At 46.5% G+C, this 12,703-nt stretch overlaps 1 protein-coding gene across 4 annotated transcripts in view; it reads right to left on the reverse strand.

Moving 5' to 3' along the window:
- ahcyl1 (adenosylhomocysteinase like 1) overlaps positions 1–12,703 on the reverse strand; it is a 44,851-nt gene that overhangs the window by 27,627 nt on the left and 4,521 nt on the right. For 2 of the 4 annotated variants that reach the window (XM_088640524.1, XM_088640523.1), the window contains exon 1: positions 6,541–6,699. The exons of the other annotated variants lie outside the window; for them this stretch is intronic. In XM_088640524.1, coding sequence (XP_088496650.1) covers positions 6,541–6,561 — 21 coding nt within the window. In that variant the 5' untranslated portion in view covers positions 6,562–6,699. Of the gene's footprint in view, positions 1–6,540; positions 6,700–12,703 lie in introns of those variants that run through there. 4 annotated transcript variants of the gene reach the window in all.

The raw sequence follows: 12,703 nt of genomic DNA on the forward strand, positions 1-12,703 counted from the left end.
GAAATAAACACACACAGACGAGAAAGAGGAGAGAAAACAGAAGAAGATTTATTGAGGGGTTATGGTTTTTTCCATGTAAAAACAGATGTGCAGCTCAGCCAAGGTCAAGCAAATGTATGCTCTTAAAGCATAACAGAAAAGCTAGTCTCCCATGAGATGGACCCTCTTAACCAAAAAAGCCCTCTCCTTACATGTTGGTTCAAAAACTTATTAGATGACAATTTGCTTACCTATTCAAAAAACTGCCTTATAAACCAGACTTTATTTTTGTTGGTAAAACTCAGACTTGACAGAAAGAGAGATGAAGTGACAGCAGCTCAGTTAGTTCTGTTTCTAGGTCTGATCCTTAACACCCTCTCAGTCGAACTGCATTTCGACTCTTGAGCATTCTGCTTCGCAGGGAACTGAACACATCTCATCGCAGCCCACTGATCTCCGCAGAAAGAACAACTTAAATGTACAAATGAATATAGCTGTAAAGGATGTTTTATGCAAAAAAAATATTCAAATTCATCCGCTTTCAACCAGTACATTTACAACAAAGGATTGTTATAGTGCCTCTTGGGATGGATCATCACACATCTTTAAACGTGCTTTCCTGTGAAAGACAGACAAATCACTGGGGGACAGGGGAAAGGGGTCCATTTATCCGAAGCTAGTTAGCTAGAGTTTAGGGTCATATTTAAAGGTTTGTATTTTAGACATACGAATGAGTGGTACAGGCAAGACTGTACTGGGGCTACAGTAGCTCACTGGGCAGAACTGAGAGAGTAAAAGGGCAGTACAATTCATACAGCGCTGATGCTGTTTCGGAAAAGTCTCTTTTAAGTTTTAAGTCTCAGACACCCCACATTGCTGGGTCTGTTTGATATTAATCTCTATAAGGACTGGAAGAAATAGAAAACAATGTCTCCCAGTGTGTTGCAAAAAATATGCATTTGAATTTAGCTAAATGTTCAGAATATTCCAGTCTTTGGCATACTGTACCTTAGCTGTAGACCACAGATCACTGTTTCCCTGATTTTCTCTGTGTGGCTGACAGCTCTGATTTCAACACAACCCAGGGATCATGACTTAATGGTGAGATCTGAAAACTCATCTATCCAACCCCTGTTTATCATCCTATTTCAGGTCTGGGTTGTGCGAAGCAAACCAAGAGAAAACCTCCTCTTCCTCACCCTTTCGAGGGAAGACTTCCTCCTGTCCGCTGACGCAGCCCGAGCCGCGCGGTGCAGGAAAACCAAGCAGGGGAGGGGGGCCGGGGATTATAGTGTATCCGGAGTTATCGGTATTACTGGGCCTTGGCCACACACAGCCGCTTATCAGTGCTCGCTAAAAATATCAAAATATTACCCGGCCGACACAAGCCGATTACTGTTCAAAGGGCTTATGCAACTTTAACCTTTAGAGGGAAAAGGCAACACAACAAACAAAGTTCTGCGTCATGGGAGGGAGCTAAAAATACCTCCGGGGTCCAGGGGGAACCTCGGCAAGCCGGGAGCACAGCCGGAGGATTAACCGGGAGCCCCTTAAAGGCTTCGGCACGCAGATCAGGCTGCCCGCTGACCACAGCGAGAGAGAGGGAGAGAGAGCTGGGGACCTCTCATCCTCCCAGCCTCGTGTCCACCCTGCCTGCCCACTGCAGCGCGATTCAAGACCAAGGACGGCCCTGCTGCTTGCCACACAGGTGCTGTGTTTTGGAGCGAGTGCACTCACTCCCTCTGTGTCCCTCTGCCCTCAGACTCAGACCCCTCTGGTGTTTCGGAATAGGGAAGGCCTATTTGTGCATGGACGATGGACAGCCACATGAAGGAGAATTAAAAGTCTTCTTCAGCAGTTCTGTTGCTCTCGTTTGCGGAACATTCCTAATTTCATGTGTACATTTCTCAAGACAAATAAGGGAAGATTATATAAATGAACTGTATCACTCACGCAAGCCTAATATACTTTCGGCTGTGCCGATATAACCACACTTAATAAATAAAAATATCCTGTTGTCTCAACAGCCAAAGCCGCCTTTTAAGCCACCTGTGAGGGAGGAAACTGGCCACCAAAGGTCACAACAATATCTGCAGTGTAAATGGAAAGGTTCTGTGCAGCAGGTGAAATTATAATCTGTGGATCTAAGCAGGATTGCAGGTCATTAGACAATAAAGCACTTAGCTGTAGGACAAAGAACGCCACTCCCAATTAACTGTGTAGTCTTGAAGCACTTATTTACAGCTCACAAGCAGGGTTTTGCCTATTTTTTTAATATAGTTTTTTTGCATAAAAATGCTACTGATTTAGCTTAACAATATAACAAATAATAATCACACATTAACAAATAAACATTATCAACCCTCCCAAAACTAGGGAAATGTTTTACCTTTATCTACCGTATTGATTTCTTGTTATTCACACACTAAAAAACATCTCTGCCACAAAATTAGCAAAGAGACTGCACCTAGTCCGCTGGAATCTGCCAGCATTAACTGTTCCATCTGTCTGAAGGTACATCTCAGATTCCTGCACAGGAGACAGTCTGGAATTCTGCCACTTAATTTCCTCAAGGAGAGCAAGCTCTGCATGAAAGTTGGGGGTGTAGGGGTCAGAGAAGACGGAGAAGAGACTGTAGGTAACTGTATTTACTGCCAAATGCAAGTCAGCAAAAAATCTACAGATAAAACATAAGGCAGCAGTAGTTTTGGGGAACAAAAACAGAGGGTGTGTGCACGAGGAGTGCGTGCATGTGCGTGTGTGAAGTGCGTGCACGAGGAGTGCGTGCATGTGTGTGTGTGAAGTGTGTGCACGAGGAGTGCATGCATGTGCGTGTGTGAAGTGTGTGCACAAGGAGTGCGTGCATGTGCAAAGTGAATTGTGTCCACGAGGAGTGCGTGCATGTGCGTGTGTGCACGAGGAGTGCGTGTATGTGCGTGTGTAAAGTGTGTGCACGAGGAGAGCGTGCATCTGTGTGTGTGAAGTGAAGTGTGTTCATGAGGAGTGCGTGCATGTGCGTGTGTGAAGTGTGTGCACGAGGAGTGCGTGCATGTGCGTGTGTGAAGTGAAGTGTGTTCATGAGGAGTGCGTGCATGTGCGTGTGTGAAGTGTGTGCACGAGGACTGCATGCATGTGCGTGTGTGAAGTGAAGTGTGTTCATGAGGAGTGCGTGCATGTGCGTGTGTGAAGTGTGTGCACGAGGAGTGCGTGCATGTGCGTGTGTGAAGTGAAGTGTGTTCATGAGGAGTGCGTGCATGTGCGTGTGTGAAGTGTGTGCACGAGGAGTGCGTGCATGTGCGTGTGTGAAGTGTGTGCACGAGGACTGCATGCATGTGCGTGTGTGAAGTGAAGTGTGTTCATGAGGAGTGCGTGCATGTGCGTGTGTGAAGTGTGTGCACGAGGAGTGCATGCATGTGGGTGTGTGAAGTGTGTACACGAGGAGATGAGTGCGTGCATGAAGTGCATAGTTCATGGTTTCTGATATGCGTGCATGAGTGTGTCATCGCAATATCAAGTGGACACAGAATTTGGGAAAAGCTCCAACAAAAGAATTTTTTATAAACCAAAATTCATCTTGTTTTAAAATTTAGCAGTGCTGTAAATATTAGCTATAAATATTGATCATTTTAATGGTCATTCTAATGGAGTTTCATTTGAAAGACAATTGAAATAGTAAATACAATTAGTGTGAGTGTCAGTAGGACATGTGAAATCCTAAAAAGGGTAGGGAGCTTTCCTCGCACCAATTAACTACTACCCAATAGGTTAGATGAGCTGATTGCCTCCTCTTGTTTGTAACCGTTTTTTTGCTCTAGGCGAACAACCACTGTCTTGTCCAAGAACTGGCTAGGTGCCCTCAGTGCTATTCACAGCTTCCTTGAGCGTCCATTTCACTACAGTGCAGCTGTATCAAATTGTGAATCCACAATTCCAAACAGAGACCTGGAGCAGCAGTAGCACCAATAACACAAGTGGAACACAACACCAAAAGAACACAAAAACAAGCACCAACAAAAATATAGGCAAAAATTCTCCCGGATCCGACAATGTGGAAGGGCTGTGGGAAGATCATGTCGGGTCTGTTTGTAAATGGGTGCTTGTTCCTTCTCAATATGTAAGAAAAAATCAGGAAAAGCTAACGAAGCCCACTGGAGCCCTTCTGGAATAAAATAAAGGAAGCCTGATAAAAGTTAAATCTACCACTAGGTTAAAAAACCATGACGATGAATGAGTGATGATTTGAAAGCGTGTAGTGTATTGTTAAGCTCTTTATTGTTAAGAATATTAAATGAGATGGAGCTCTTGGGCACAGGTATTTGTGGCGACATACATTTTTTCTCAACCAAAAGATGTAGAAAGCTGTTTTCCGTGTCCAGGTCGTGGTTAATTCCCCCAGGAGGATGCTATGCCTCGCACTCTCGCAACACTTCAAAAGTATTTGTTTAATAAATATTCTTCTGCTCAGCTGGTCTTTGCCAGGGTTGTGCCTTTCACTTGACCGGACACATACAGAATGGGATTGACCCAGCTTGTGACCTCACTGCTTGATATAAACTAAACCTGTTAAAGAGCCCTCAACACCCGGATTGTGTGCAGCATTAAGCACACACCAGCGCACCGATTGTGTTGGTTCAAGAAATTAGCAGCCAGGACTGGATGAAGCACTTACTGTATTAACAGGGCCAAGGTTTCAGAGACAAACAGGAGGAAGTATTTTCCATTTATCAAAGTCTGTGGCCATCAAGAGTGTTAACAAAAAGAGGGGTCGATTTTACCTAGGAGCGAACATAAAAAGTTGAGATCACAGATAAAGCCAAATTTTGGGAAAGCGTGGACGACATGAATTCATTTGCATTAATTCCATCCTTCTGAATTCGTTTGCAGTCTAGGGCCGACGCCAGCCCGTTCTGCCTGGAAAGTGAGTGCGCTTGGCACCTCAGCTCAGCAGCTCAATGGGTACAGTAAGGCACTGAAGGAAACACGTAGGCTGGCAAGGATACACTTCGATCCAAAACACCAGGCCGTCAGTACAGTGTGTTCCTGTTCCCTCTCCTCTCTCTCTCCCTCGGCTGGCCTCTGTGCTCCCCTGTCAAGCATGCGAATGAAGTTCGCCATCAGCGCCTGCTGAGTGCGGAGAAATGCAGGCAAAGCAAATGAGGCAGCAGAGACACAGAGCCATCTTTATCAGCCTCAGCCACTCGTCAGGTCACCACAACCTGAAGGTATGGTGCAACAAGGCTTTTCCAGAAAGTGTATCAGTACAGTAAGTCTGGAAGCAGAAAAACAAGCAACAGGATGCTTCACGCTGATGTGCTGCATCACGGGGGGGTCACTGCAATTGTAAATGGAAGAGGACTCCATGCTTGATCGGGGAAGGTCAGAGATTTACAGTGCTCGATCTTAAAAAAGGGTACTGATTGACCTCTGGCACGCACCAAGGTCATTCAGGTGGCAAAGCCTGTACGTGTGCTCTGAGACTGTGCCCAATAGAGAGCGAAACCACGAACGAACCTGACTCTTTGTATCTTATCAGAGTTTTCATCGGTAAGGCAACCTTCATCCGTGTGATGAGTACACAAAACCACCGGCCTTGTGTTCTTCTTCTTTTCGGTCCAGAAATAGTCACCGCTTGTTCCTGAAACAGCTTCCATCCACTCAGAGGTCACCCTCGGTGGGGTTCGGCAGCGCCCCCGGCCCACGGTGCGGTTCGGCAGCAGAAGTTAAAGTGCGATGGCTGGTTCCTGGGGGATGAAGCTCTAAAAGAAGGCGCTTGTTCCCCATGTGCATGTGCTCTTCTCCTGGAGGAGAGCGAAAGACCCCCCTTCCAGATTCTACGTCTGTAGCAAAGGTGTTGCTTATATTTCCTGGAATGGTGCCAAGCTCTGCTTCCAGATTTCAACACCTCTTATTTGATAGAAAGTTGCCAGGAACAGCATATATTTAATAATAGATACAGAACAAACAGAAAAATCATCAACTAAAAAGCTCTCTTACGTGATGCGGGTAATTTCATGTGGGCATGTATTAACAGCTACTGGCCTCTTTAGCGATAAAGCACAGACGCCTTAATCTGGCAGCGCTGGCCCTGAACACTCCACCACACAGGCAGGAGAGACAGGAGACAGGAGCTCCTGCCGGAGCAGAGGAGACCCCTTCCAGAGCAGACCGCGAGCACACAAGTCCAGGCAACCCAGCCCGTGAACAGAAACCCTAACTCAATACAAAAACAGCAACCAAACCAAAACGTTTTCATATTTGTTTAGTTTAAAACACAGGTTTTTCCTAAAATCTACCTAGACAGCTTCTTTGTTTTACAATTATTCCATACCTCCAGGAAGATGTTATTACCTGCAAAGAGATCTCTTAACCCACACTATTATATAAACTACAAATAAAAAAGCAGCTTTACTTTTTCCAACAAGACAATTTCCTCTTCTGAATAGACCTTTTTTTTCTGGTCAAACAGTAATACTCTAAGAATCGGCGAATAGAACTGGCTGAACAGTCAAAAGCTGCGTCTACACATACATGCAGTATATCACAGGAGAGACCCAAACTCACCCTGTCATGCCTGTGTGCCATCTTTCAAAGTAATGGATCACTCAGCCCACTGCAGCCAAGCCAGCCTCAAGCACGGCTTTTACATCCAGCACATTCTCTCAAGGAGTTTCCTGGTCCCGGGGAAACAGGACTGCTCCGGAGCCTGCAAAACACCCCCTCACCCCTCCCTCTGCCCCTCCCCACTGCTGCCCGAGCTTCCCGCACAAACCGCTTTTCATTTATTCAGGAAATTCACCCCCCCACTGAACCCTGGCCCTCGCCTTACTCTGAGCTGGGGGGACAAACTGGCTCAGGCGCCGCTGCTGTCTGCAAGCCTGAGGCCAGCGGGCAGATCAAGAAGGCCTGCGCGGCCGTGCCCCCACCTCCACGAGCAGAAAGGCCTTCTCGACCACTACGGCTCCCAGCACAGCCTGCAACCACGTCCCTTCGGGAAAATACCCCGCCCCACGCTGCTCTGGGGCCGTGCCGCAGGTAGGGGCGTGGCAGCGTTGCCCGCATCCCTCTCCCTGCCACCCGTCAACAAATACGAGCGGCGGCACGATCCACTGCACAGTGCGTACAAAACAGACCGGGGCCCCGCGACCCTCCGGGCTTCTGGAAAAACCCGGCCATGTCCTGTGTTTCAATAACACACCACGGCATTCATCCTGTGAGGGGAGGGGGGAGATGTCCGAATCGAAAGGGTAGCAATTAACCTTGGCCCACTTAGACACACCGATCCAACAGCGAAGCCCCAGCGCCACCGTGATGCTGCAGGTGCTACATGTTAGGCACAGCTCAGGCCTCACTCACAACTGTCTCTCATGTGAGGTCACCAGTGTCAGATTTTACTAACATCACACAGCTCTCTGAAGAAAAGGTCTGGTCCGCTACTACTTTCCAAACCTTCTGCTTTGAAGAGGATAGTCCATGCCTAGGGAACATATCTTTCTCCAAACGTTGCAGAGACGTCCAAATGGAAAGCTACACTACGGAGAAGACGGTAACGCTGCCTTCTTTCAATTGCGCAGTTGTATCACTCTGTAGCCAACAGGAGGGTTACACTTGAAAATCACCTCTGAAGGTTGAAGAATTCAACAAAAAAAGACACTGCTTTTAAAATGATCTGTATCTTCATCTGTCATCTGTACCCTAAGAGGAAAGTCATGTGAAGATGAACTAGATCTCATTTTATGGAACAGTTAAGCAGAATCTTTATTCTGGAGTCCGGGGGCCCTTCTCCCTTTTGCGTACCGTAAATTCTATGTTTTTTTTAACCTAAATCTCAAGGGTCCTCAATGAACGAGCTACGGTAGAGATAGAGATAAACCTGCCTGGAATCTTTGCAGCCTTTCTTTTTCTACCATGTATACATTATACATCTTTCTCGGCTTTGCCATCATTTCATTCTGCTTTACTGGATTTGTGTCTGCTTTTCTGGTGGTGTAGCATGGTGAAACGTTTGCTGTGTTTGCACCTCTCCCACAGAAATGAGTACAGTTTACCATAACATGGAGCACTGCTGTTCTGGATGGGCTGCCTTGGCACAGATTATATCTGAAGGGCTCAGCACGGAAACAACTTGTGCTATAACAGTTCTCACGCTTTTGGGAGACCTTGGACTCTGTACTGACCAGGCATCTCTGGAAGCAAAGCAAAACTTCCCATCTGCAGCCCAACACTGCAGTTTTGCATAGTTTCCCCTCTCGCTCAGGGGTAGCTGCTCTGTCTTGAACAAGGAGTTGTAGTGTCTGGAACAACAGTGCCTTGCCATGTTGTTTGAAGCAGGTTTCCTGGTTACCTCCGAGAAACACCTGAGATCAGTGAGTTGTGAGTGTATAATGGCGTTAGAGAGGCACACTGTTTACCAGTCAAACTTCGTAAGTGTGAAATGCCTGGTTCTCATGATCACAGTCATGTGACAGGGTGAGCTCCAGTGTCCACTTTGGACAGGTGCGGTGGCGCTGTTCAGACTCTGTTCAGCTTTGACCACTCTCACGAGCCGAGGCAAAACCCCAGCGTGCTCTGTGGCCGCAAGACCATGCACCAACTGAGCTCTGGTTCCGTTCTAAATATTTTTTAATTAAGTAACTTACTGACTGCAATTTCTCCATGGAAGGGAGATTAAACCTGCCTGCCTAAACAGCATCTAGGCTGTGACATGACATGACATGACTTGGTGCAAGATTTGAAGAATGACACAAACTGTGGTAATTGAAAAAACAGTGGGCTGCGTGTTCCTTAATTCTACAGCCAAGGTAATAGTGTAATGATTTCTTACACTGTAAGCTTTCTTCCAACTGTTCTTCCTTATTTTTATCACAAGAGGCAAAAAAATTATAGGGTGTTTTTTTTCCCCACGGTGGTCCAGACAGCAGCTCTCCGAGACCAGCATGATTCAAGAATAGTTTTGGACCACAGCCCAGACTTAAGCACAAAAAAACCTTACGTTTACTGTCATAAGAGAACAAAGCAGGGAAAAAATATATATTTCTCTCAACCAGTATCAGATTCCACTCCTGTCCTAGAACAGAGCAGATGTTAATGTCGCGGGTTTTAAAAGCTAGGCCTCACTGTCGCTGCCCCCCTGCCCCCACCAGGATTACGTCAACCGTATGCATCTGTGATCACATTCAGGCAGGTGGAAACCATTCCCTGGAGAGCAGGCCAGAGCAAAGCGCAGGCTGACGATAACATCGTGGCAATAAGCGTCGCACATCTTCAGACCAGGTGATTCTCCTTGGCGAGGAGAGGAGCTGAGCAAAGACCAAACAAGGGCGGTAAGGTGTTGGCAGCACCCTCGCCTCACAGCTCTCCACCTCTGGGTGAGATTCTGGCCTTGGGTGTCAGTCTCTGTGGAGTCGGCAAGTTTTCCATGGGTTTGCAAGGCTTGTCTCTGGGTGCTCCAGTTCTCTCAAGTCACCTTCATACATACTGGAAGGCCCAAGAGCTGGGCACACATTGCTGCTTCACCCTGTCCACAGCCACTCTGCTACTACATGGCTGGTGGAGGATTCAAGTGAATCTGAAGAAATCAGGATTAGAAACTATTTTGCTGTCCCTAATAATGTAAAATACTGCAGAAAATGTTCAGCTGTATTTTACATTAACCATTTACATAAACTAGCAGCTTCATAAAAAGCACAGTAATGCTTTCTTGCATAATCAGATATGTATTGAGAATATAAGGCATACCACTGTATATATAGTGTTCAAACAATAAATCAGAAGCTGGAGAAAATCAAAAGGCCTGAAAAGTCAACGTGCTTGTAATTGATGGATTTGTGTACTGATGCTAATTAATGACATTTTTTTGTGTGTTTCTTCATCAGACATGAAAACCTGTAGAATGAACAGTCAACAACGTCTGCAAATCGCTGCTCTTTTCTATAGAGGCGAAACAGAAGAGCAAAACATAATGAGATCATATTGTAATAGGCACAACTTCAGAACACTAACTGCGTCCCTGTAACATGAAGCATTGCAGTGTGTTTGACACAATACTATGCTTTAGGCACCGTTATGTAAGACTGTAGAGTGCACCATTGGGGATAGAACACACTTCTATGCTAGGAACCTCCTAGCACTCAGAATCCACACAGGGATTGCCCATTCCTCCCACAACACATCGCCGCCTCGCAAACAGTGTTAAACAAGTCAACATGAGACAGGTGATATTTATTAAAATGTACAAAAATTCACAAGGATTACATAATGACTGGCAATGCTGAAAAGCAAACGTCTGTACATCTTTACATAATTCAACTTTTTACCATTCACCTGCAGAGAAAGATTTTGCATTACCGAAGATGAACGTTACCGCTCCTGGCGCCTGGCAGAAATTCATCAGAACGTGAGTACAGCTGCAGAGGAGAGGAGGTCTTTCTGTCCAGCTAGCTCATGTGCTTGCTAACTGCTCCTCATGTGGACTTTACCCTAATGGGTCTGTGCTGCCTTCCTGTAAGGACAGCCAGGAGAAGAGCAGAATCCCAAAGCACCTATCAGAATCCTAAAAGCACAGTGCACCTCTCCTGCAGGCTTCAGTGAGGGACCTGTGGAGCAGAACACTGGGAGGCAGGATAAATCCCCTGCTTCCCACCCCAAAAATAAACCTAGCGTGCTCCCTCCTCAGACCAGGACAGAAAGTGTCAGGGAGATCAGCCCAACAGCAGAAGACGAGAAGAGTTACGAACGAGAGGCCTACGGGACTGCGTTCCCACTGACCTGATGCCTTTGAGAGACCACTCCCCCAGAGAGCCAGAGAGCATCTGGCTATAACTCCCAGGACCACCAAACCTCACAAAGACAATGGCAAACAGAGGGAAAGGGACTTTGAAAAGGCCCGTCCACTTGCTGTCAGCTGTGCTCCATGCAGTTCAGTGTTTGTTTGCAACAACAAAACAATATGAAAAAGGGGACAGCAATCATCAGAAATTAGATCACTGTATAAAAAATAATAGGGCCAAAAATTGAAATCCCAAGCTGTTATTACAAAAGACTACGATGATGTCACTACTACATGCGTGGGAAAGCTTGTGAACACCACGCCTACATCCCTCACAAGGTCACCTCCAACTGCATCTTTATTTCAGACACGATAATGAATTAATTTTCCTAATTTCAGTGGTGGTGTGATTACTTTATGTGGAATATTATTTTACCATAAGCGGCTTGCATAACGCACTCATCTGTCACCTGCTCTTTATAGAGCTTAAGAGGAATGATTTTGCTCTTCTCCAGCCCACAGACTCTCAAAAACACTTCCACACGCTCAGCACTGAACGTGGGGAAAGAGTTTCTTTTTTGGGGGGAACATTACCTAGACAATTTCCAGGAAACGTTGAAGAAACTGCTGGATGAGACTTACTGAACATAAAGTTTTTCTACTAACATCCTATGGATCTATTGACTTTTGTAGCCTTTCTTTTATAATTCTTAAGAAAATAATAACTTTTTCATCACTGAGGAATAGTCTCATCATTCACCAATATACGGTATAAAATGCAGCTAGTTCAGCTAGTTGGTATAAAACTTTTTAGTGGTATTCAAAAGCTTTAAGAAGTATTGGTAATCAATAATAAATGTGGCATGTACCAGGTGATGTCAATTCAAGCACCTGGAAGCCATGAGAGATGTAACTAAAAACATCCTGAAGAAAAGACCCACACGCAGACACACAGGTCATGGTGAACCCCGAGCAGCCTGTTTCTGCTCAAACTGGTGACACTCCTATCCATCACCCTGGGCACAGGAGCAATGAGCTTCTTCCCTACAGTCAGGCCTGTGCCACGAGGAGGGTCCGCCAGCTCAGAAATAGGGGGACATTCCCCGCTTTCCAATCCCTATCAGAGAGCGAGACCCCGTTCCCCAGCTCAGGCCAGAGAGCGAGACAGAGACCCCCTTCCCCTGCTCAGGCCAGAGAGCGAGAGAGAGACTCCCTTCCCCAGCTCAGGCCAGAGAGCGAGACGGAGACTCCCTTCCCCAGCTCAGGCCAGAGAGCGAGAGAGAGACCCCCTTCCCCAGCTCAGGCCAGAGAGCGAGACGGAGACCCCCTTCCCCAGCTCAGGCCAGAGAGCGAGACGGAGACCCCCTTCCCCAGCTCAGGCCAGAGAGCGAGAGAGAGACCCCCTTCCCCAGCTCAGGCCAGAGAGCGAGACGGAGACCCCCTTCCCCAGCTCAGGCCAGAGAGCGAGACAGAGACTCCCTTCCCCAGCTCAGGCCAGAGAGCGAGAGAGAGACCCCCTTCCCCAGCTCAGGCCAGAGAGCGAGACAGAGACCCCCTTCCCCAGCTCAGGCCAGAGAGCGAGAGAGAGACCCCCTTCCTATTCAGGAGGCAGGAGGAAATGAGCTGCACATCAACATGTCCATTTCCTAATGAGAAGAGAACCGTTCACAAAAAACACATCCACTTTGATCAGTGAAATCCATATTTTAAAATAAAAAACTCTCTACATGATATAAATTTCCTAATTTAGTAACACTGGTAAATGGGGTAATTAATCTGTCCCCGGTAAGGCACCAGAGGCATGAATATTCAATTATGTGCTACTCTGCAGCTGCTGACATCCAACACTCTACACTGTCTCTTTCAAGCTTGCTGTAACAAGACACTTGTCCGTCTCTCAAAAACCATCAAAAAGGCTCAGATTTTCGCTTTCTTTCTTAACTGCAAAATGCAGCTTTG

Source organism: Lepisosteus platostomus, chromosome 7, assembly GCF_059453375.1.
Source record: "Lepisosteus platostomus isolate fLepPlt1 chromosome 7, fLepPlt1.hap1, whole genome shotgun sequence".
In the NCBI taxonomy this organism is placed as follows: Eukaryota; Metazoa; Chordata; class Actinopteri; order Semionotiformes; family Lepisosteidae; genus Lepisosteus; species Lepisosteus platostomus.